Source organism: Diceros bicornis, chromosome 8 (assembly GCF_020826845.1).
Source record: "Diceros bicornis minor isolate mBicDic1 chromosome 8, mDicBic1.mat.cur, whole genome shotgun sequence".
NCBI classification, from domain to species: domain Eukaryota; kingdom Metazoa; phylum Chordata; class Mammalia; order Perissodactyla; family Rhinocerotidae; genus Diceros; species Diceros bicornis.
In genome coordinates this window covers 10,444,335-10,469,125 of record NC_080747.1, presented here as the reverse complement: position 1 = coordinate 10,469,125, position 24,791 = coordinate 10,444,335, and the positions used below count along the sequence as shown (strand labels likewise).

General features: G+C 40.5%; 1 protein-coding gene across 5 annotated transcripts in view; it reads left to right on the top strand.

The window, feature by feature from the left end:
* The first annotated feature begins 8,740 nt into the window (after positions 1-8,740).
* BOD1L1 (biorientation of chromosomes in cell division 1 like 1) overlaps positions 8,741-24,791 on the top strand; it is a 54,277-nt gene continuing 38,226 nt past the window's right edge. For 4 of the 5 annotated variants that reach the window (XR_009220929.1, XM_058546742.1, XM_058546740.1 and 1 more), the window contains exons 1-6: positions 8,741-9,076; positions 15,182-15,306; positions 19,773-19,963; positions 20,474-21,088; positions 21,692-21,841; positions 23,975-24,138. Coding sequence is in view for 4 of the 5 variants with exons in the window: in XM_058546742.1 (XP_058402725.1) it covers positions 8,840-9,076; positions 15,182-15,306; positions 19,773-19,963; positions 20,474-21,088; positions 21,692-21,841; positions 23,975-24,138 (1,482 nt within the window). In the remaining variant the exon portion in view is untranslated. Of the gene's footprint in view, positions 9,077-9,186; positions 9,516-15,181; positions 15,307-19,772; positions 19,964-20,473; positions 21,089-21,691; positions 21,842-23,974; positions 24,139-24,791 lie in introns of those variants that run through there. The other variant, XM_058546741.1, reaches the window with a different exon arrangement.

Sequence of the window (24,791 nt, the reverse complement as noted above, 5' to 3'; positions counted from 1 at the left end):
AAAAGAAGAAAGATTCCCAAGAAGCATGGTTTTCAGTACAGTTTTATACCTTTTTAGAACAAAGAACATACATTAAACACATCCAGGATACATATTCATCAAATTTTCAAAGAGGTATTCAGTTGCAAATTAGCAGATCAACGTGACCCTGATGTCCAGGAAAGAGAACTTATCTTCAGGAGTGCTAATACAGGCAGGCATTACAGCACTAGCGGACATAGGAGGGGAAGTAAGCATTCTTATCTCAAAAGAGTACATTTTTTCACTTTGAGATAATGTCTAATGCATTCTTTACTTTAACAGTTAAAGCAGATGTACAATGGATGTTTGATAGGCCATAAATCAGGTTTCTTTAGTTTAAACCAAATCAGTTTTGAACCAGAATAGCTACCCAATGTACCTCAATATGTGAAATTCTCGTCAATGTTATTAAACTTTTGTTTGTTTTTCTCTTATTAATCTGTCTTTTCTTTTTTTCTTTTTTTTTTTGTGAGGAGGACTAGCCCTGAGCTAACATCTGATGCCAATCCTCCCCCCTTTTTTTTTTCTTGAGGAAGATTGGCCCTGGGTTAACATCTGTGCCCATCTTCCTCTACTTTATATGGGACACCGCCACAGCATGGCTTAACAAACCATGTGTCGGTGCACGCCCAGGATCCGAACCTGTGATCCCAGGGCTGCTGCAGCGGAGCGTGTGCACTTAACCACTGCGCCACCGGGCTGGCCCCTAATCTATCTTTTCTTACAGGGGGTGTCTCAGCCAAGAACCAAAAGGGTAGAGGGAAAATTATTTTTCCATCCCTACAGGATGAATATATCTTTTCTATGACTGACCTTGAAAATTAATCTACTTACAACTTACAAATACCTTCTACACCCTCGGCCCATCCAGTGCCCATCATCTCTTTCAAAACCAGGTTCAAGGACACCTTCCTGCAGAGTGCTTTATCGGTTAACTGAGCCCATCCCAGCCAGCCCTCCACATGTGTACACATTCATTTTCTTCCACTTTTCCCTCATTGCTACATCATATAACTACTCTTAATTTATTTCATATATGTATTGTGTGAGCATAACAAGTATGTTTTGTCTTTATGATTATCATGTTGTGTCCCTGTGACTAGGGCCCATGCCCATTGGGCTTCCTATTGTAGGCAAATCTATTTAGGACCGACAATACCTGGTACATAAGACCAATGCCTATAACAGTTGCCTAATAACAGAAAATGGGAATATATAAGTAAAAGTTCATTTTCTTCTCTCTTCCTTCTGTATTGAAAGTTCTGAATTTGGGGAACAACACAAATGTTTTCTTTATTGCAAAACTCACTGTTTAACCACCATTGTAATTTGTTCAACATATTTACCACATCAAAGTATGTATTTCTAATAACCTAAAATAGCAGAAATTCAAATTTATGTTCAATCAGAAAGAATCTTGGCTGTTACTAAGCCTTTTATTATTTTTTTAAATGGCTAACTGAATCTCATCTTTTAATTGTGGTTTCTTACTATTGTCACAGAAAAAGAGTGGTGGAAAACATTTAAACACAAGCTCCTTACTTAAGTCCAGAAAAGTACAATTGTCTGTTTAGTAGTCCTTGTCTAAAACAATTACCGATAAGTATTTTTATTCAATTTTCTTTGAGGAAACAAAGATATCTTCTCTTTTCGACTAACTCTGATATCTGTTGAGGCATATGGTTCAACTCCATGGAAATAATTCTTGAGTCAAATCTTTCTAGCAAGTAAGTTCTTGCTCTTAAAGAGTTGTTCCCCCCCAATCCATGGCCTCCCTGGAGTAACTGAGACACTAATATGAAAAGAACAAGCCATCTGGCTAGAAGAATATCAGATTTGTATCGATGTTTTGATGTAAGCCAGCATCAATTAGTAGGAAGTGTCAAGCCAAGGTTCAGTTTGTTTACAAAGGGGTAAACATTGACAAATGTTGATATTCATTAGGCTCCTGTGCACACCCCACCATTTTTCACAATCCCTTCCCATTTTAGTACCCTCCTATCATCATAACAAGGCACATTTCATATTGAACAATAGGACTTTTATAAGTTAGGATGTTTCTTGGAATGTGTTTCACGTAATCAAACGATGGGTAGAGACAAGCAAAAGTAGGTCTCAGGAACATGTGGAACACACAGGGCTTTTGCTGTCTGTCTCTCATCTATGCTTAGGCAGATTTTTTTTCTCTCTCAGACTGGCACTATCCACATGGCAGAGGATCTGATGGTTGACTACTCCCTCCAGACATCTGCTTACAGTGTAGACACCAGAGAGGGACACCAATTACCTTCAAAAATCCCAAGGACTGTTCTAATCGGTGCAACTTGGATCAGGGGCTTATCTCTAGACTATTGTTGTCAATAAACTTCTTTTTTTTCCCACATTTTCTACAAGGAACTTGAGTTACCAGTGTAATCATTGCCATTTGAACTTAAAACACGGTCAATAAAATTCAGTGTTACCTGAGATAAGCCAGCTGGCCACTCAGACTGGTCTCCACAGCAATACTTCAATTTGTTCACCACAGTGTGAGGCCCTGCCTTCAGTCTCACAAGGTCAGAAGAACATCAGTACACAAAGAATGGATCTGAATCCCAAGTGGTTTCACACTTAACCAAGTTTTTAGAGCCTTCTGCAAAAAAAAGATTCATAGGAAGAGATATAACCACCAAGTGGAGAGCTTCCTATATTTGCTGAACAACACTTTTTCTTCCTATAGGCAAACCCAAATGTGAAGCCAAATATGATCCAAAGGTTGTCTAATGATCACAGATCAGAAGAGGAATGAATTAGATGATTTTAATGGCTGGCGCCTAATAGCAAATGCATGCTCTCCGTAGAGACCATCCCAATTCTAGATACTTTGGATCCCTCCCTTTGGTAAATGCTATGCTAGCCATTTCCCCTCTGAAAAGATTCCCTATTCAGAGGTAGATTATTCTCATTACTTAGGTATACAATTTCTTGGTTATAATCACTATTTTCTCATCCCTCTCAGAATTTCTACCCAGAAGACTGGATTGGATTTAGGGTATTCAGACAACACCACATCATTTCCATAGATCTTCTTTTCATTTCTACTTTTCCTAATTTCATTCTGGGAAGTGTGACTCTTATTCGTTTTCAGGGTACCATGTACCATCTAGAACATTCAGGAAACACACACACATTAAGGCTGTTTTTTAAATAAAAATAATGTGCTTGAAGATTAACTCTTCTAAATGCAAAGCTCCTTTTCATCTTTATAAGCCTATAAAGGAATATCTTTTATTTCCAGCCATCTGCTATGGTGCCATCCCAATTGTCAAAATAGCCAGCAACTCAGTAACATTTAGAGACACTGGCTACTTAACCTCATAATAAATCTTACTTTTGTAAATCTGATTGCTATCGCTACTAGAAGTTTAAATCTTTTTTTAAATTTTTAAAATTTTCCCCCAGTTTGATCAAGATATTATTGATATAACATTAGTTTAAAGTGTACAACATAATGATTTTTCCCAACTTTTTTCCAGTTTTATTGCAAAATAATTAACATACATCATTGTATAAGTTTGAGGTATAGAACATGATAGTTTGATTTACATATATTATGAAATGATTACCGCAATAGGTTCAGCTAACATCTATCTTCTCATATAGATATAATAAAAAGAAAAGAAGGAAAAAAGGGAAAAAATTTCTCCTTGTGATGAGAACTCTTAAGATTTACTCTCTTAACAACTATCCTATGTATCGTACATCAGTGTTAACTATAGTCATCATGTTGTACATTACATCCCTAGTACTGATTTACCTTATAACTGGAAGTTTGTACCTTTTTTTTTTTTCTTTTGTGAGGAAGATCAGCCCTGAGCTAATATCCATGCTAATCCTCCTCTTTTTGCTGAGGAAGGCCGTCTCTGAGCTAACATCTATTGCCAATCCTCCTCCTTTTTTTTCCCCAAAGCCCCAGTAGATAGTTGTATGTCATAGTTGCACATCCTGCTAGTTGCTGTATGTGGGACGCAGCCTCAACATGGCCAGAGAAGCAGTGCGTCGGGGCGCACCCGGGATCCGAACCCAGGCCGCCAGCAGCGGAGCGCGCGCACTTAACCGCTAAGCCACGGGCCTGGCCCCAAGTGACAATTCTTTTAAGTTTTTTCAGGAGAAAAAGCCATCCCCCGTCTTACATTAACATTTTATCATGCTCTGCCCACCACCGTTTCCACCCTCATCAGCTATTTTATACTGCAGTAGAAATAGACGAATAGCTGTGACCATGGAGTTTGCTTTGGAAAGGCAAATGATACATCTTCTCCTCTCCCCTTCCTCTTACAGAAACTGTTAATGGGGTGCTTTGAACCTCGCCTAACAATGTGTTCTGTTATCACTGAAAAAGGGAACTTGCAAGGTTTCTACTTGGCTTTGGGAGAGAAAGTCATTTAGAAAATAACATTCACTAGTCTTTTGATTATGAAAGGCAAGGCCTAGGGCCTGGTTTGGAATGGAGATGCCCTGGAGTGGAGATGCCCTGGGGATGTGAGGGAAAGGAAACAAACAACTCTGCCTAAAAAGCCCCTGGGCTCCCTGGGGATAGGAGATCATCATATCTAAACCGATGCTTAACTTTCACTGGATCAGCCACCAGAAACAAGGTCTGCATTGGATAGGGGTGAATAGGGGGCAGGCTGGACTGTAGAAAAGAGAGGAAATCAGGAGCCAGGTACTTGGGAGGAGTCTGGTGCCCGAGGACACAGATGGCTGCCAGTAATGACCGCCATAATACCCGACCATTGTTCCACTCATTCCTAAAGGTTTTATAAAGTTTGTTTAACCATCACCTTAGCGTCAGACTTGGGAAACCAAATGAGAGCTCAATCATGTTCAGGGAGAAAATTTTTGATCCTTGTTGGGAGACTCTGAATTCAGACGTTCACACAGTGGGTAGCGGAGCACTGGCAGTTTTTTTTGAAGAGCTCATCTCACTCACACCCTCACTATTATCAAATATTATATTACTCTCTCTAAAGAAACAGTCAGAGGACATAACAAAGCAAAGAAGTCATTGGTAGGAAATGATGACTGCATAAAACAGCTTTTTTTTTTTTTTTTTTTTTTAAGATTTAAACGTATGCCATTATCCCCTCAGGTATTCACAATATTCATCCCCAGGACCTGTCTTCAAGTGGAAAGAAAATCACCTTAGAACAGCCAAAGCAGTAGAGATCAGTGACCCTGATTCTTCTCAATGTAACTAGAATGTTTTCCAAGGCTATAAAATTGTTCAAGTTACACTGTATCCACTGTATCCAGAGTAATTTGACCCCATGGATACAAATATTGTTATTTCTTTTAGATTCAGTGTGTTATTCTTTTTTTTTTATGCTTGGTAAGCTTTTATTCATCATTGTAATATTATACAAAATACTAAATATATATTAATAATAACATTTACTGAAACCTAATGGAAAAAAATTCCATCCATGACTGAAGCAAATGATATATTGTGCTTTGGAAATACATTTAAGAATAAACGTGCATATCCTACTAGAAGAAAATGTCATAATAAAACATGAATAATGGGGCAAAATAAAATATCTACAGGTGACAGGAATCAGTGTTCAAAGATGGCAGGTATTACAAAATGATTCTATAATTTTTTTTAAATGTGCCTGAGTGTCTTATATTTTTTTGTTATTTTTTTTAATTTTCAGGTGTACATCATTACACTTCTATTTCTGCATAGATTACACCATGTTCACCACCCAAATACTAATTACAATTCATCATCACACTGTTATTCAATGAGGCAGTTACTATACATTTTATAAAATCAATTGTGAATTATCTATTTAAGTTATAAGCAATTTTCACCTTATTATATTTCAGAAAATATTTAGGATTGTCTATATGCTACCCACAAAACACAAAACTATTTTCTAGTCACTGAACCAATTCATTTTTAGCAACAAATACCTTATTGTTTCATTTTTTTTTAATTTGATCATCATGCTTAATTAAATTTGTGGAGTTTTGCTGAATTTTTATGGATGATTCTTCTTTATTTATTCCCCAAAAACCAGATAAATTTGATACATTTGTATACACCAAAGAATTACCATGCTACACACAATAAATAACTTATACAATTTAGCAACATATTGTATTGCATTGTTGGTAATCAGGTAAACGGAAACATGTCATAGCCTCATCTTGTGTTCATAACTAATTTTGAAAATGGATAAAACAATTATATCTTACACCATTTTAATCTTGATGGCTTTTAGTAATACATTTTTTAAGTTTCACTCCATGACTGTCTCTCTGCAGTCTTCATTATACTCCTCAAAACGCATGACACTTTATTTGAATTGAAACAATGAAGTCCAACTGTTTCTGATGGAAAGTAAATCTGATTTGGCTAGTTTGATGGTGAAAATGGGCTCTGTTAACTAGGTTATATGACAAACATTTTCCATACTTGACAAACAGTTTCAACTTGAATGAGCTGTACCATTAGCTGAAAAGTTTTGACAAAAACGAATTGAACCACCTAATAACAATAAAAATGCATTTTATTCAAAACCATTTATGAAAATGAACAATGTTTAGATTTTTCCCAAACTATTGAGTATGTCAGGTCAAACAGGGTACATCTCATTGGAAAAAACAACAACAACAACAACAACAAAAAAACAGGTCTAATTCAGTCATTTGATGTCTTGATAAAGCCTGTTTGGCATATTTCCCAGAAACTGAAAAAATGAAAATAAAGGACTAGGTTAACAAACCCTTTGACAAGTTAGGTAGTTTTCAATCCTTTGCTCTCCACAAAATTGAAGGAGGGCCTAATTGAATAATCAGCTTACAGATCATCAAATCTAATTTTTTGAGATCAAGAATTGAGTGGCATTACTACATTAAAACTCTGTTCCCAAGTACAGCACTTGTTTATAAGAACACAATTTCTCAGGGCATAGTTATAAAAACTAGAAACAGGAATAGAATTGATACTCAACTCTTCTTGTTCTAGCAATAAGACATATTCATTCAGAGACATATGAATTTTAAAAAGCAATAATATCCATTCCACCAAGAGATGCATTTTCCAGTAAGTTCTACATTCTATTTAATAATTATGAAAATTTGTAATATTTATTTTGCTTTGATCGTGTACTAGTGACATTTTAAAGATAACTCAGTCCAGAATCAGGTGATTTGCTATGTAACCTTCAGCAATATCTTTAATCTCTCTGGGCTTCAGTTTCCTGCTTTGCAAATGGGGGACAGCAGTAGTAGGCCCTAGGTGCAGTGTTGTTCCAATGACTGAATGCGTTAATGCACGTAAAAGCTCTTAACGCCACGCCTGGCACATAGTGTGCGCTGTATGTGTGACCTGTTATTATTGTGGGAGATCAAGATTTGGCCACCCTGAAATATATCTCTTTACCTTGATTGTTTTCTCTGAGGGACATTTGACCTCCCCCAGTAACTGCCTAAAGAATTTGACATAATAACTCCTTCCTGGAACAGATTTTCTATCTGATGGCTGTAATATAATGTAAAATAGATGTTAGAATAGAAAAGGCACCAACAAGCCCATCTTATCAGAAGTTCTGTCTCTCTGGCCACATTCTCTGGATGGCCCTGTGAGGAGCTGCCAGACAAACATTTACATTTATAAGGGAAATCTCCATTTGTAAAGGTATCTCCCTCTCTGTATTGGGAAGAGGGGGGATGACCTCATTTCTAGAAACTTATCAATGTGGAAGGTGAGGCCTTAAATCTGCATGATAACCTTACTCTTGTTTACTGTGCTTTAGCGGTAATCTCCTGTAACTGACTCCCCCGGCCCCCAAAATCCTCCTGTCTTTAGCAAAAGATGATATTTAAGACAAGAATTTCTGCTATTGTGTTGAGAAACGCAGTGTCCCTGGTTTCTCCCATGTTTACATGTTATTAAAATTGGTATTATTTTCTCCTGCTAACCTGTCTTGTTAATTATTTGGCCAGCCATAAGAACCTAAGGGAAAGGGCAGAGGGGGATTCTCCCTCTTTCCCCAACATTATCAAATAGAAAAACCCTTACAACTAAAAACCCATGGGTTTGTGTTCACCGGCAGGAAGAAGGTGCTGGAGGGATGGGGTTCTAGTCAGCAGGCACACTTGGAGAGTAATAACAGATGCCTAAGGAAAAACAGGATGGGGCTGGGAGAAGAGATACAGGAGGCCCCCGAAGCTCCCTGCTTAGAAGAAATCTGGGCAGGATCATAGCCTGAGAACGAAAAGGGTTGGGAGAGCTTAGGATAAGCAGTTCCACGCACGGTTCGCATTCTCAAATCTATGGGTCTCAACTGCTGCGGGAAACAGGAGAGAGCGCGTCAGGCCTAAATGCCACCGTGGATCGAACGGGCCAGCGCCTCCCTCCCCCGCCGGGGCCTGCTCCGAGCAGGCGCCCAGTCGGCCCTCCCGCCAGGGCAGTCGCGCGGGTCGAACGCCCCACCGCCTTGGACTCCAGGCCCCCGCCCCGGCCCAGACCCCGCGGCCCACGGCGCGCTCCGCCTCCTCCCCGTCGCTTCCGACGCAGCCCGGCCGCGCGAGGGCGCCGGCGCCCGGCGGCGGCCGGAAATGGCCCCTCGCGGCTCCCGTCGCCGGACCTTCGTTGCTATTGTCACCTCCTTTTCCTCCCTTCCCCCGGTTCCCTTTCACTTCCGGGGTTGCTCTGGATCCGCTGGTTCCGTAACAACATCCCGTTGGCTTCCCTTAGGCGGCGGGACCTGTGCAGCCGCCGCCTCCCAGGAGCGCCCGCCCGCGCCCTCCCCGGCCCCAGGCCGCCATGGCCACCAACCCGCAGCCGCAGCCGCCTCCTCCGGCGCCGCCGCCTCCCCCGCCGCAGCCGCAGCCGCCGCCGCCACCACCGGGCCCCGGGGCTGGTCCCGGCGCGGGCGGGGCAGGCGGCGCGGGGGCCGGCGGCGGGGACCCGCAGCTCGTGGCCATGATCGTGAACCACCTCAAGAGCCAGGGGCTCTTCGACCAGTTCCGCAGGGACTGCCTGGCCGACGTGGACACCAAGGTTCGGGCGCGCGGGGCTGCGGGTGTGCGGGGGAAGGGGAGGACCCCGAGGGCCGCCTGCTCGAGCGGTCTCCCGCGCCCGTCGATGGGCCGGCTGCGCCTCGACTTCCCGGCCGGGGCCCCTCTCCAGCGCGCCTCTCCCCGAGTCCCCCGTGCAGCCGCTTCCTCTTCGCGCTGCTGCCCTGTGCCCGGCGCTGTGCAAGGCGCGGTGCGTTCATTCATTCGCCTGTGCGCCCGTTCGCTTAACCGACTAGTGGTGAGCACCTACTACGCTGCCGAGGCGCTGGGAACCTACCGCTGAGCAGGACCAAGTCGTTGTTCCCATGGAGACTCGTTTGGAAACACCAACGCTAACGGTGCTTTCATCTCTGATTAGTTTTCTTCCCGGTTTAGTTTGTATCCAAGTTATTTTTGCCTCCTCTCTTGAAGATTTCTGGGCGGTAAGGGTCATGTCTTTATTCTTTGGAGGAATTATTAAGTGATAATTGAGTCAGATTTGCAATGTGCATTTCTGGACATTGTAGGGATGCAAAGGTAGGGAGGCAGAGCTGGACAGTGGCAAGATGGGTTGGGGAGATCCGGGACTTTTGTTTCTACCAGTAACCGCTTCGTTTAGGTAGCTTAGGCCAAGTTACTCCTCTAAAGTGAGAAGGGAGGGAGAGGTGAGGAGTAGAGACAACTGAGCCATGCCGTGGGGGAAAGGATGGAGGAGAGGTGATAGCAGATATTGAAGTGGAGAAAGGACAGGACATGAAATGGAAGAAGAGTGAGTTGAGAGAGTAAGGGAGAGAGGGGAAAGGTCAGCAAAGTGGTTCCCTTCACAAAACGAGTTAGGGACTGGGAAGGGAAAGGGACTTTGTACCAAATGTCAGAGTGAGAGGGATGTTGGCAGAAACAGGTAAACTTAGCTGGTTTGGCAAAGAATGAGCAGAGGACACCAGGAAGAAGCCATCAGGTGAATTGGATGGAAAACCAGTAGGGTCTGGAATTCTGGAAGCAAGTGAAGCAGGAAGCTTCAGGTGGAAACAGTTGGAAAAGTGGGGGTGTTTTTGGTTTAGATCTGGTTGGATCCATGGAATTGGAGTTTTGATGGGGTGAGAGTTTCCTTGTAGCATGTTCGGCTGTTCTGAGGAGACTTGTTTCTTTGGGAAAGGGTTGTTTGCAACATACGCCGATTCTTCCCTGTGACTGTGTTCACCAGGCTTTGAGGTGAACTGCACAAAATCCCGCTGTCTCCTCTGGGAAAGCCCTCCTGACAATCTGGGGACATCTTCCCTTTTAAGGACTCTGGCCCACCATGTAGAACAGAAGTAAAATTTGCCTTTTCAGCATGTTGGAGTTTTTGCACACGGAGAATTCATTTTACATGGGGATGTTGATCTGTGTAGGAAGTATATAGTTTTCTCACTTTGTTTTAGAGAATATGCACAGCTACCTTTTTGAAAATAACTTTTGGAAAATAAAGAGGCTTGTTGCCTCTTTCTTTTTTTTTTAATGGAAGATTAGATTAGATGTGGCCAGGTAAATATTACCCAAATACACCTGGTTATTTGTATCGGGCAAGTAAAGATTTCATTTTGCTGTTCTCAGAAACCTACAGATCTCTGTTATCACTGTATATGCAAATTGAAAATTTAAATATACTGATGGGGGTGCTGCAGTATCTAAGGTTCAACTTTTTCTTCATCCCCATCCCCACTAAATGTTGTTGTTGTGTGCCAGATCCTCTCAAGGTGGAGCCTTCGAACCTTTCTTGGGAGGAAGGAGGGAAGCACAATTGCTTTGACAATCTGATGAAAGCTAGGACCTTCTCCCAAGAAGAATGCACATATACACATTAAAATGCTGTTTTTATAATTCAAAAATGGTCAACTATAGGCAATTTCATGTGATTCAACCTTATAGTTTCAGGGAATTCAGGGACCGCAGAATAAAGATTCCTTGTTTTAATGTTTGAGGCTAGAGAAGAACAGAACTGAAAGGATACCCCCACCCTGACAGAAGGGGGTGCCTGGGTATGGTTGAGATTGAAGTTCTCTCCTCACTCTTCATGTGTGCTCGCTCTCTCTCTCTCTCTCTCTCTCTCTGTCTCCGTCTCTCTCTCTGTCTCTCTGTCTCTCTCTCGTCTTTCTACCTCTGCACCTGTTGTTTCTGATTTTCTTGCTTCTTTCCCCGTTGACTATCTCCTTTTTCCTCCTCCTTCTCCTCCTGCTTTTCGTCCTCTTAGCTAGCAATTACGTAGATTTCAGTTTAAAATATTTGCTTTTGTTGAGTAGTGCTTTATACTCCTTTTCCTTATCTAAAAAAAAAGAGTAAGTTTGAGAGTCTCAAGAAACATACAAAAACCAAAGTTTTTTTTCATATAAGCTTAACATTCCTATCATTGTGATGAGTGGGCCAGAGTAGAAATAAGATTTCCTATTTGTGCACAGGAGCATCACTTTAATGGAATCCTTGGGTGTCAGCTCTTAAGAACACCTTACAGTTTAGACCTTTTGTGGTATGGTGCTTTTGATAATTGAACCCTGAAGACTGACTTGCTTTATGTCAAACTCTGACCTGTAGTATATAGTATACAGGGTTGTGGCAGTAACTGGATTGTCAGTTATGTGCATATTTAAGAAATGAGACATTTAATACCTATCAGGTTCTTTCCAAGAATAAAACTATCATCCAGTCCAGTGTGTTTAAAGCAAGATGAGAAGCACCAAAGTCTTCCACCACTCCAGGAGACATAGAACCCCCGAACTGTTATGGGGTCATTGATGGTCCATAACCAACCAAGAGAGATCCTATGGTAGCAGACCAATTCAGCCTTTCTACCCAAAGAGTTGGAACCTTGGGCAGCCCCAAGATCCACCTAATGCTGAGGCTCCTCTGCTCTAGACTACCAGTTCCCAGATGCGTGGAGCAAGCCGAGAGGTTACAAAGCCATTCTGATGCCTTTGCACTGATTAGCAACCGGAGAGTGAGGAGGGAAGATGAAGAGAGGCCCATTATTCTGTCCTAGGCAGGGAGCTCACCTTCCAAGTAAATATGGCACCTCTCTCCTCATGTAATAAAGGCCAATTTTTGGATACTTTCTCAGTTAAAAATGGCTCCTAGTCACTGTAATTATTGTCCTTTTTTCTCATTTTAGATTCAAAAGGAATATCAAAGACAGAGGTATATAACTTTATTCACCCAACAAATATGTATTCTGTACCAGGCACTGTTTTAGGTGCCAGGGAAACAGCAGTGAACAAAAAGTCCCTGGGTGTTGTGGCGCTTGCATCCCAGCGGAGACAAAGAGACAATAAATAATGTGTGATACGACCCTTGGAAGAAATAAAGCAGGATGAGGGTGGAAAGGATTGCTGACTTGTTTTGAGTAAGTTGTTCAGGAAAGATTTCAATAAGGTGATATTTGAGGCATCACTGAAGGAACTGAAGGAGCCAGGCAACTCTCTGGGGCTGAGCATTCCCAGTAGAGACCACAGCAAGTGCAGAAGGCCTAAAACAGAGCCAGCTAAGGGAGAAAGTGATAGAAGGTGAGATAGGAGTGCCCCTCCTTCCCTCCCTTCACAGATCTGGCAGGCCTTGGAAGCCGTTGTAAGAGTTTGGCTTTTACTTGAGCTGAGAAGCCATTGGCAGGTGTTGAGCGTAAGAAGGACATGATCTGACTTCCATTTTAGATGCATTGACCATGTGTAATTATTAGTAGTGTCCCCTTCTCGCTCAGTCATGATCTGGTTTGGACAATAAAATTATCTGATTACTCTAATTTTAGAAGCGTTACACTTGCTGCTCTATGGAAAATAGACTTCAAGTGGGCAAGGGTAGGAGCGTGGAGATCAGATACTGAATCTAGACAGGAGAGGAGAATGCCTTGGACCTGAGTGGTAGCAGTAAAGGTGATGGGAAGTAGTCAGATTCTGGATGTATTTTGATGCTGGTGCTGACAGAATTTGATAATGGTTTGGATATGGGGTGGAAGAGAAAGGGAGAGTCAAGGATGATTCCAAGGCTTTTGACCAGAGCACTAGAAAAGGAAGAAGAGATATGTAGATAGCTAATGGAATCCAAAATATTTCTCTAGTCACTAGGCTTTTTACTGAAAGGAGAACTTGGAAACAAGGAAAATTATCTGTTGTGGTTCAAATTGGAGCTTGTTGTGGGTTGACTAGAGTGCTAAATGCATTGTGGTGTTTAAGCCTAATGTTTCTGAGATTTGGGAATCCTGGAAAGAAGGATTATGTTTTAGAATCATTGGGGAGAAAGAATTAGTTTTCGTTCACATTGATTTTGGATAAATGGAGAGGAACATGAGAAATGATCGTGAGACTGATTCTTACAGGATAGAAAATAGGGATCAGCAAAAGTCTGGACGTTGGAAGAAATGAGCAGGCATCACACACTGTGTTGGAGATAGTTACCCAGTCATCTTATCTAACGACTACTTTTTAATTGTTTATCTGCCAAGCAGTGTGATAAGCTTTGTGAAAAGAAAGATTAAGGGAGTGAGAGGAACAGGTTTACACTTCAGTGGGGAGATAAATATTCCCCCCTCCCCAAAATACAATACAATCTAAGAATTGCTTGAATGATACTATGTATAAAAGACAGTAGGCACATGGGAGAAGGGCTGCGTAAGCCTACCTGTGGTGTCCGGATGACATCACAGATGAGAGTGAGCTCTGAAATGAGAAGTTTGCCAAATACACAAATAGAGGGAATGGTAGGTGCAGAAGATAAAGGCGTGAGAACTTACCACTGGAGTATAAGCTTTGAAGGGTAGAGGGAGCAAATGGCAGAACATGAGGCTGTACAGTTTTGCTTAAAATCATTCAGGGACACTCAAACTCATCTAGGTTAAAAACCATGTAAAAGAAAGATATAAAGAATGTGAGTGGTGGGGGACAACCTCTAGGAATGGAGTGTGCAGTCCTGATTAGGTAGTCAAGCATTCCTTCAAGGCAGTGTCCTTTTAAGTAGAGATGACATAATATGTGTCCTCTCTCCTCGTCCCTTTCCTCAAGGGTTCTCAGACTTAGCACAGTTGACATTTTGGGCTGGATAGTTCTTTGTTGTAGGGGGGTGCCCTGTGCATTATAGAATAGAATGTTCAGCAGCATCCCTGCCCTCTACCCACTAGACGCCTGTAGCAACTCCTCTCAGTTGTAACAACCAAAAATTTCTCCAGACGGTGCCAGATGTCTCCTGGGGTGGAGGGGCAAAACGCTCCCAGTTGAGAACCACTGTTTTAAATCAAATTTAATGCTGAGTTCCAGTGGTTGTCCCTTCATAATTTCTCTTAAATCCATGGCTTTCAGCCCGTTTCTCCACCCAAGGCAGAGCTTCCTCACGCTAGTTATAGGATACTTTCCTAAGTATATTTTGTGTCTCTTTCCTTTTTCACTATAGGAAGAGTAATCATCAGAAAGCTCAGCTATCACATATCACTCTACTCATATGTACAGTGGGTTCCCATTTTCCCTGCCCCCACAATTCCAGACTTCTTATACAGGTACCCAGATCCTTCCAGACCCTGGCCCCAAGCTATGTCTCTAACCTTATTTCCCTGCTTTTTTTGTATTCTCTTGAACCAAGTTGGACTTAACAATTTGGGGGCCCCCAAATGCTGCTGACCCCACATTTTCTCATCTACTTGTTCTTTGCTTATGTTGTTGGCTATACCTGCAAGGCCTGCCTTTCCAAATCCCAGCTGCATTGTGAAACCTTGAAGGTCCAAATCAAATGCTGCATTCTCAGTGCAGGGTACTTCCTCTGCTGATTTCCCTTTCTGTGCTCCAAATCATCTAACAGTAACATTTATTGGTGTCTTATTTTTTTAGTCATTTGTCTACAAATAAGAGGTGTGTCTCTCTCCTTTGCGTTCTTCACATTCTCCAAACATCCTGTCTTAGCCAAAATCAGCAGTGTTTGAATGACTAAATTATCCAGTAGCAGGATTGTCATAAACTGTGAAACTTTGTTGCCACATTGATACTATAATCTAAGAAATGTTAACACTGTTAAAAATACTCAAATTCCTGAGACTATCAATATTGATACTGTATAACATTGAAGATTTTTAGCATTTATGTCTTTTTTTTTTTCTTTCTAGCCTGCCTATCAGAATTTGAGACAACGTGTTGACAACTTTGTTGCAAACCACTTAGCAACTCATACATGGAGTCCCCACCTCAATAAGAACCAGCTAAGAAACAATATTAGACAGCAAGTGCTCAAGTAAGTCTCAGAATTACAGAGTTCCTAGATGGGCTTGAAAATGTCATGGCCTTCTTTGCCTGAAAGCAGAGATATTATGCAGATCTTGATTCACCTAATGATAATTTGTCAAGTTTGGTATGGCTACTTCATATTAGGATGCAGTGTAATTTTAGACTAGGCTCTAATTGCTTCACATTTCCTCCATAAATTTTATCAATTTGATTTCTCCTGAACACTTTTGAAAATATTGAAGGAATGACAATGTGACTTAAAAAAAAACTCTAGGTAAAATATTAATAGATGGTAAATGCCAGAATAGTCCATACAGTTACATTCATAACTATTTTCTTAGCCATAAAAGAGCAGGCTTTATTCTTCTTATTTTAAAAATAAAGACATTAAAGATTACTGAAATTGAAATATTTTCCCCTGATTTGAGGTCGTGGCTTCTAACTTCTAATACAGCCCCCCACCCCTCCTCTTTCTTTTGCATTTTACTCTGACTTGAATTCTGCTTTTTAGTGATGATATAGCCAAGAAAAAAAAGAAAAAAAGTGTGTTTGGACCTGTCAGAGCTGTTTTTGGGTGAACATAAGATAAAGAGAATGAGAAGAGCTGAAATGTTTAGTGGGACCTAAAAAAATTCATATTTATTCCAAAAAAAGGAGATTTACAATATTGTCTTGTTCTTGAATATAAATATTTGCCAAGACAAGAAGACTCAGGCCTTCTATCCCTGTTTCACCCCCCAAAAAAGGTGACTGAGTTATTTAAATAGCACCTAGTCTTCCTGCTTTGACAAATATTTACGTTCAAGCACATTTTTTAGAATGAAATGTGGCTTTTAAACAGTTAAACAAATCTATTTTATACCTGCTGCCTCTGAATTCCCTCTTGTCCCATGGGAACCTTGAGCAAGCCTGCTTAGTGTGCTACTCCATTGATAGTCTGAGCCACAGGAAGCCCCACAAATAAAACTTCACACCCTGACTCAAAGACCCATTTAGCCACAGGTAATAGTAGAAACCAAGAGCCTGGGGGCTCAGACTGTGTCTCCTTGTGAATAAGAGGAGAGGGAAATTTAACAATAGCCTTGTTGTCTACATTTTAAAGGATGTTTGAGGAACTTTTAAAGAGTCCAGGTGAGATCAAAAGATGCCATTAGTGGACTACATAATAATACTGGTAGGGACAAGTCAAAGCCTTTCCTGAAAAAGAAGACACTGCAAAGGTCTGTTGGGTGACAGGCCTGGAGGGTTACCCATTTCCAGGCCTTCAGGAGAACAATAACCAAAATAGTAGGGGGTTGAGGGGATAGGGTGTGGGAGGCAAGCTTACTGACACTATCACCAAGTGGGCCCTGCACACTTATACAGAGCTCTACTGATTACAGCATGCTTTTCACTCAATAATTTGCATAGCTCGCCTCCCTTTTCACAAATGATTACAGTGCTTGAAAAGCATGTTTGGGGTTTGAGAGGTCTTGCATGCTTTTTCTTCATATGTTGAGAGACTAAGTGGAAGGCAAATTTCCTGGAATTGCATTTGCTCCTTAGCATACAAGACCTGTAAAGTAGGGAAACAGTCATTTATTCTCTTCTTTGAAGGGAACTAAACTCAATCTTGCGTGTGTAAAATCAAGCACTTAAAATTCTTGTTGTACCGATATAAGACATTGTTTTCTCAGAATCATGTTTGGTGAGGGGTTGCTGTACACATCAGTAACAGGATCTTGTGACTGTCAGCGATTAATACTGGAGCAGGGGCCAGCCCGGTATTGTAATGGTTAAGTTCACGTGCTCCGCTTCAGTGGCCCAGGGTTCGCGGGTTCGGATCCCAGGCGCGGACCTGCACACCACTCATTAAGCCATGCTGTGGCACCATCTCACATACAAAACAGAGGAGGATTGGCACAGGTGGTAGCTCAGCCACAGTCTTCCTCAGCAAAAAGAGGAAGATTGGCAACAGCTGTTAGCTCAGGGCCACTCTTCCTCAACAACAACAACAAAATACTGGAGCAGTCTGTCTGTAGATGATGAGGAGTCTCCTCTAGAGACATTTTGTAACAGGGGAAACAGCTGTCTATTGGATAATTTAGTCATTGATCTCCCTGGGACATTTGTAAATTTTCTTCTAGCTCTGTTATTTATTTTTAAATGAACTATTTTCATTCATTCATTCATTCATTCATTTATTTATTTATTTATTTATTTATTTATTTTTCCCCCCCAAAGTCCCAGTGGATAGCTGTATGTCATAGTTGCACAGCCTTCTAGTTGCTGTATGTGGGACACGGCCTCAGCATGGCCAGAGAAGCGGTGCGTCAGTGTGCGCCCGGGATCCGAACCCGGGCTGCCAGCAGCGGAGCGCACGCACTTAACCGCTAAGCCACGGGGCCGGCCCTAAATGAACTATTTTCTTATTTAAATTCCATTAGTAAAGTTATATGTTACCAATAACAACATTTTAAAGCTACCTTAAAGAAGGACGCTATTTAGTTGTGTCTAAATAGTGGTATAGAGATGGACTAGCCCCTATAAATAGAATTTCAAAGTTTTTCTTAGATATACTTTGAGAAATACTGAATTGACTCTGTTAGGTTGAACCATCTACAATTGCCATTTTGAGTCTGCCGACTCAATAGGGGAAAAAAATCTTATTCTATTTATGCTCATTTGTACAACAGAATCTAAAAATGCTAGATAGCTCAGAAATAATGATCTTAACTGAACAGGATTTAAAAGGAAGACAAAGAAGTAGCTTTAACCAGGACAGTGCCAGCTGCTGGCACTTTGGCTTTGCCCTTCAACCTAGAGCAGTGGCTTCTCGCTATGGTGAGGCACCGGTGGCCACACTCACTAGAGTGCACCCACTAAGGGCAGGGTGGTCGTTAGCACTGGCCTCCATTATTATTTAAGATCAGAGCTGACCTCTGTGTGAGAGTGGCCTGGAGTAGACAAGGGTCCAGAATATAGGCAAACAGAGAGAGACAGAAGCCGTAATTTGGGGTGGATGGGGTTTATTTTTTATTTTATGCCTTTGTGCTTGTGCCTTAAATCAAAACATTTTTCCAATTGCTTGTCCTTGTTTCCTTTCCACCTGCTATATTTTAAAGACACCTCTAAGAGTAACAATGTTTTCAGAATTAGTATTCTTTTTTATCTTAGAACTTTAAAAAGCAGGTTACCTACTTCATGCACTGTTGACTCATTTTTCTCTATGGCCCACATAAGTAGAATTGTAGTATCACAAGGCTGCAAGGTGCCTCGGGAAATGAAAATCAAATCCATCCTCCACTCCAGGCAGAGCTGCACTCAAAAATAGCCTTGTCAGTGTAGGAGAGACCCCTCCCCCATTCTACAGAAAGAGCCTGAAGGTAGAAGCTGGAAAGGACTAGCACCCACTCTTCCAACACTGTCCAGGGAACTTTGACCCCTAAAGTTCTTTCTTAGGAAGAAACAAGGTCTAAGTACATTTCTTAAAATAAGTGCATGTCCTCTTGTTTTGCTCAGACACCTTTGTGATTTTCTGCACATTTCTGACTTTGTTGCCCTCTTTGCTTATCTGTCTCTTATATATGATATTTCTTTAAGCTCTTTCTTCCCCTTCTCTTCTATGGAAGGAAGACTCAGCTCAAATGTCTTCTTTGTGAAGCATTCTCAGGTTACCTTGGACATACCTAATAATTCCTGTGCTCCTCTTCCTGCGGTATCTGGTGTGTCCTGGTACCCGTCCTCTTGTGTTTCTGTTGTTTGTGTCTATCTCCCCACCACAACAGGGACCCCATCTGATTGTAGCTGCCTAGAGGCCAGCATGGTGCCTATTCTGTAGAAGACACTCATAACATAATTGTGGAATGAGTAAATCATCTAGTTTTTATAGCAGGAAGATAATAAAAAGAAAACCAGAAGTCTTAAGTTTTATTTTTGTTTTCCTGAAGTTTTCTTTCTTTCTTTTTTTCGTGTGTGTAAGTTTGATGAAATTATGCTTTGTGTATGTTCTTTGGGTTTGCTGGAGACTCTAGTACTTTTAAAAGGCTTACATTTTTCTGTTCTAGAAAAAAAAGTTGCAGAATCCATAGATTTATTTGATACCCAGAACTCGGCTCTAGTGATCATTTATTCCTCTTGGCCACAAGCAGGGGTAGGCTGAGATAAGCCTCTTCGATAAGCCTGGGCTCTAGCTAGTGGACTCTGTCTATTTCTAAGGGTGTGTCATATTGTTTTTTGTTTTCTGCTTTAGTATTTGCGCTAGGGACCCAGTGTTGGGAAGTTTACAGACTTTTTCGCATTGTGGTATATCTAAAGCCACTATAGTGTGAAACTTATTTTCCATTATTTATTTATTGTACATATCCAGATGAATGGATTGGGGCAATTTAAGGTTGAACATATATATAATAGATACAGTTTTACTTAAAAGTGATTAATGCAAATAATATGAAATTATTTTTTTAACTTTCTGTAAATCATCCTATGTTTCAGATCAGGAATGTTGGAGTCTGGTATCGACCGAATCATTTCTCAGGTTGTGGATCCAAAGATAAACCACACATTCAGACCTCAGGTGGAGAAAGCTGTGCATGAGTTTTTAGCCACGCTGAATCACAAAGAGGAAGCAAGTGGCAGCATAGCTCCAGATGATGAGAAACCAGACTCTTCCGTCATTATACAAGGTGCTTTGCTTTTACTCTTGGTCAGTTCCGTTGCTTTTCTTCTTGAACTGAGTATTAAGTTAGGGGTATTTGGTCCTTTAAAATATTTCTCTATTTGGTTACTCTAGTGAAATTGTGTTTATTTTAAATATCACCCAGATTCCTCATCTGGCATAACATTCCTTTTTTTTTTTTACAATAATACAAAATAATAGGCATTTTAGTAGTGTATTAAGGGTGTGTGTGTGTTTTAACAGAGGAAATAATTAAAATAATTAGAGAATATTTTCTTTTTCTGGGAACTAGACTATTCTCATATTTGTATGGTGCCTTTCCTAAGATACCGTATTAGATAGGTAGAGAATTTAGAATGTGCTAGGTACGAGCACTGGTACCTGAGAAGTCTAAAGGAGTATAAATGATCGGCACAGCACATGCATCCATACAGACAGCAGTGGCATATAGTATTGATTCATCCAAGGGGTTTACCTTCTGCATAAATTTGTTCTAAAATTTGTCTTTCCCTCAAAGGTGTCCCTGCTCCTGGGCCCAGTGCTAATGTAGCCAATGATGCCATGTCAATCCTAGAAACCATAACTTCTCTTAACCAAGAAGCTAGTGCTGCCAGGGCTTCGACAGAAACGTCAAATGCCAAGACCAGTGAGAGAGTATCCAAAAAACTCCCATCTCAGCCAAGCACTGACACTAGTACTGAGAAAGAGAGAACTTCAGAGGACATGGCTGATAAAGAAAAATCTACATCTGACTCTGCAGGGGACGGACAGGAAACAGCCCCTAAGTCCGAAGAATTTAATGATCTCCCTTGTCCAGTGGAAGAAATTAAAAATCACACGAAAGAGAGTAGTAGTTCAATTCTGCTAAATAAGGATGTTCAACAGGAAAACAGTGACCAAAAAAATAAATCAACAGACAAAGGTGAAAAGAAACCAGACAGCAACGAAAAAGGAGAAAGAAAGAAAGAAAAGAAGGAAAAGACTGAAAAGAAATTTGATCACTCAAAAAGGAGTGAAGATACACAAAAAGTAAAAGATGAAAAACAACCAAAGGAAAAAGAAGTAGAGTGTTCAAAACTTCCTTCAGAAAAGAACAGTAGTAAAGCTAAAACCATCGAAGGGGCAAAAGAAGGTACATAAAAACTTGCAGAAATCTCCAATGATTTAAAGAACAAAAAGTGTCCATTGGTGGGGGAGGAGGGTATCAAATTTGCTTCAAATTTTCATGAATTTGATACCTATATTTCAAAAGCCTGACAACATATATCCCCTTTGCTGAAAAATGAGGAATAAACATTTGTATATTTCTTTTCTACACTAATGGACCAAGTCACGAAAATGAACAGAGAAACTCTAAACCTTATTGAAATTTTGTAATTTATTCATATAAATTATTTCAACAACTTAATTCATAGTTGTGTATCTTAATCTTTAAAATAAAATATTAGATAGGAAATAGTTACTTGCTTAAAATTTTCTTTTGTTTATATCATTTACATCATAAATTAATCGTTTAGTTATTTTTACAGGATACTAGTTTGTCTTTACATTTTCTGGAAACAGCTCTACCTTATTTGACATTGCTTATTAATGATGAGAGATTTTTCTTTCGAAAGTTGAAGTTTTTTGACGTGTATTTAAATCAGAAAATTTTAAATGTAACTTAGGAATTGAGTGCTGAGTACGTTCTTGTAACAAGATGATTTATCTTCTGTGTTTCATTTTCTTCTTGGAGATTGCTCTTTGATAGATTCTGATGTGGATGGACTAACAGACATCACAGTTAGCTCTGTCCATACCAGTGACCTTTCATCTTTTGAAGAAGACACTGAGGAAGAAGTTGTAATGTCTGATAGCATGGAAGAAGGAGAGATTACATCAGATGGTAAAGCATTTTACTTAATAATGCCTCTGTGAAGCTTCCCATCGAGCATTATTTGTGTATTCAGATGGCTGTATCGTGAAAGACAGTTTGGTATAGTGGCAAGAGCATGGGACTTTGTAGTTGGAAGATTTGTATCTGAGTCCCAGCTCCGAGGTTGTCTGTCTGAACAAGCTTGGTAAGTTACTAAACTTCAGCAAGCATTGGTTATCTCTTAACTCCATCCCCTTGGATTATAATATTTAGATGAGTTAATGTGTATGAAGATGGTGTGGATGTGTGTGGGTGACGTTTGGGGGAGCATAGTCCACAAGACTGCCTTCACTTCTGATATCATTTGCAAGTTCGGGGTCCCCAAACTTAACCTTAGGTTTGGTAATTTGCTAGAAGGACTCACAGAACTCAGTGAAAGCTGTTAAACTCGTGGTTATAGTTTATTACAGCTAAGGGACACAGATTAAAATCAGCCAAGGGAAGAGGCACATAAGCCAGAATCCAAGAAAGTTCCAAACATGGAGCTTCCAGTTGTCCTTTCCTGGTGGAGTCCAGTGGACTGCATTACTTTCCCAGCATCAACGTCTGACAACACATATTGCCAACCAGGGAAGCTTACCAGAGCCTTGATGTCCGAAGCTTTCACTGGGGTTCCATCACGTAGACATATTTGACTGCCCGTGTGTCTGGTCTCAGTCTCCAGCCCCTCTGAAGGTCAAGCGGATACCCCATGACCTTAAGCCCCCTATGACCCACTCTAAATCACAGGCAATTTGGCTTGACCCAAGACCCTTAGGCAAACAAAAACACTCCTGTCAGCTATGGCATTCCAGAGGCTTAGAGATTCCCTCCCAGAAGTCAAGGGTAAGGACTAGCCCTCTCTTTACTATACACTTTGTTTTTCAGCTAACCTTTATTAAGCACTTACTATGTTCCAGGCTCTATGCTAAGTTAGTACACTATTCTGTGTAATACTTCTGTTATCCTCACAGCAACCCTGAGAAGTGGGTCCAGTTGAAGAAACAAAGTCACCAAGAGAAGGTGTCCTGTCCTAGGTCAAGTAGCTAGTGAGCTCAGGTGTCAATTTCAGACCTGAGTCTGGGCTTCTAACCAGCACCTTATACTGTTCTTTACCATATGATTAAATTCTGTTTATGACCTTTTTTAAAATTCAAAAATGTTGAATATTATTTGCAATTGCCTGTGGGTAGCATCTTCTGAATTGGCCGCTGGCTTTTGGATAGAATACCTAGAGAGAAAATCATAGAGGAGAAAAAGTAGAAGCTTTTAATACCACAAGTGTATTTTTCAGTCTTTCATTTTTCATTTTCTTAGTACACATTAAAAAACTAAACTACCAACCCAAAAAAGCAACAGCAGCACTTGCCACTTTTCCTATCTATCCTCGTGAGGTCAGTTCTGTATTCTGTAGGAAGAATGCTCCTCATCCTGTGAACACTCCACTTTCTCTAGCCTAACTAAAATTCTAATTCTAGATGCTTGTGGGGGTCTTTTCAAGTTTTTTCCTGGACAAGGCTAGATTTTATATGTATGGGATCCAAAAAGTAAGAAGATGGCTATTTTGAGAGTACTAAGTGGTAGGAAATGAAAACCTTATTTACCAAGTTTTCTTCTTTACTTCTTGCTGTGTCATGGGGAAACATACCCGCCTTCCTAAGGTAGAGAGGTTTTAGTGTATACTTGGTGTAGGGCCAGTTATTGATTCTTGCCTCTTCCATAAATGAGAGACTCACAGGTGGTCCTAAAAATCTCAAGTTTACTTTAAAGAATGGCTTCAAGTGAATTTCTTCAATTTAACAGTGGTAAAGCATTCATACTAAGTCCGCTGACATACAAATGAGAATCAACTATTTGTCAAGAAAACATAAATAACTCTACAGTCTAATTTTTCTTTGCTTTTCTTATGTGTGAGAAGCTAATTGTTGAGAAATAAATCAAGATACAGATTATAGCCTTTAAAAATATCAATTTCTGAATTTTTATATACTAGTATTTCCCCTGTTGAACCTTCAGATACACTTGAACTGCATTGATACTACTTTTGCTGCTTGATATTGATTAAGCATAATGTTGATTTTATTGCTAATTCACAGAAGCACTCCTCTATTGACTTTCTTCCAGATGAAGAGAACAAGCAGAACAAAACAAAAACTCAAACCAGTGATCCCAGTGAAGGAAAAGCAAAAAGTGTACGGCATTCTTATGTTCACAAACCATATCTTTACTCGAAGTATTACAGTGATTCTGATGACGAACTTACTGTGGAACAACGGCGTCAGTCTATTGTAAGTCAGATTTGACAAGGTTGACAAACTTGACTAGTCTGTGTGCAAGGTACTGGGGAGCATATGAAACAGGGACGTACAGGTTCTGCCTTCAGAAACCTTGTCATTTAACTAGGCAGAATAGACATACATGGATGACAGGGATGTTCATGTCATCATGATTAACTGTAGTGAAAAACAGGTAACAACCTAAGTGTTTCACAGTGTGGAATTGCTTGAATCAAATATGGATCAAGCCATAGAAAGATAGGATGTGAAACATAATATGTGAAACATAATACTAAGAGGGAAGTGCAGTCCATGTATTTCCTGGATTTGAAAATACTTCTAATTATAAGATGTGTCATTGAATTATTAACAGCTTTTTAGAGAAAAAAAATTGCTACCTCGTGGTATGTGTACATCGGTTTTCAGATGATTTACAATTTCAGTGTCATTTAAAATATGAAAAGTTATGCATTTTAGAATGAGGAAATATCATTACATAGAAAAAATGATTTGAAGGAAGTACACCAATGCTAATAGTGGCACATCTCTTGAAAAGTTTACTTGATCAGGAGTTACGCCTATGCTTAGGATTTTTGGCACTTTGAGTTCTGGGCCGGAAGCGGGTGGTGTGAGTAACACACAATGACTGGATTCTCCTTGGCTTT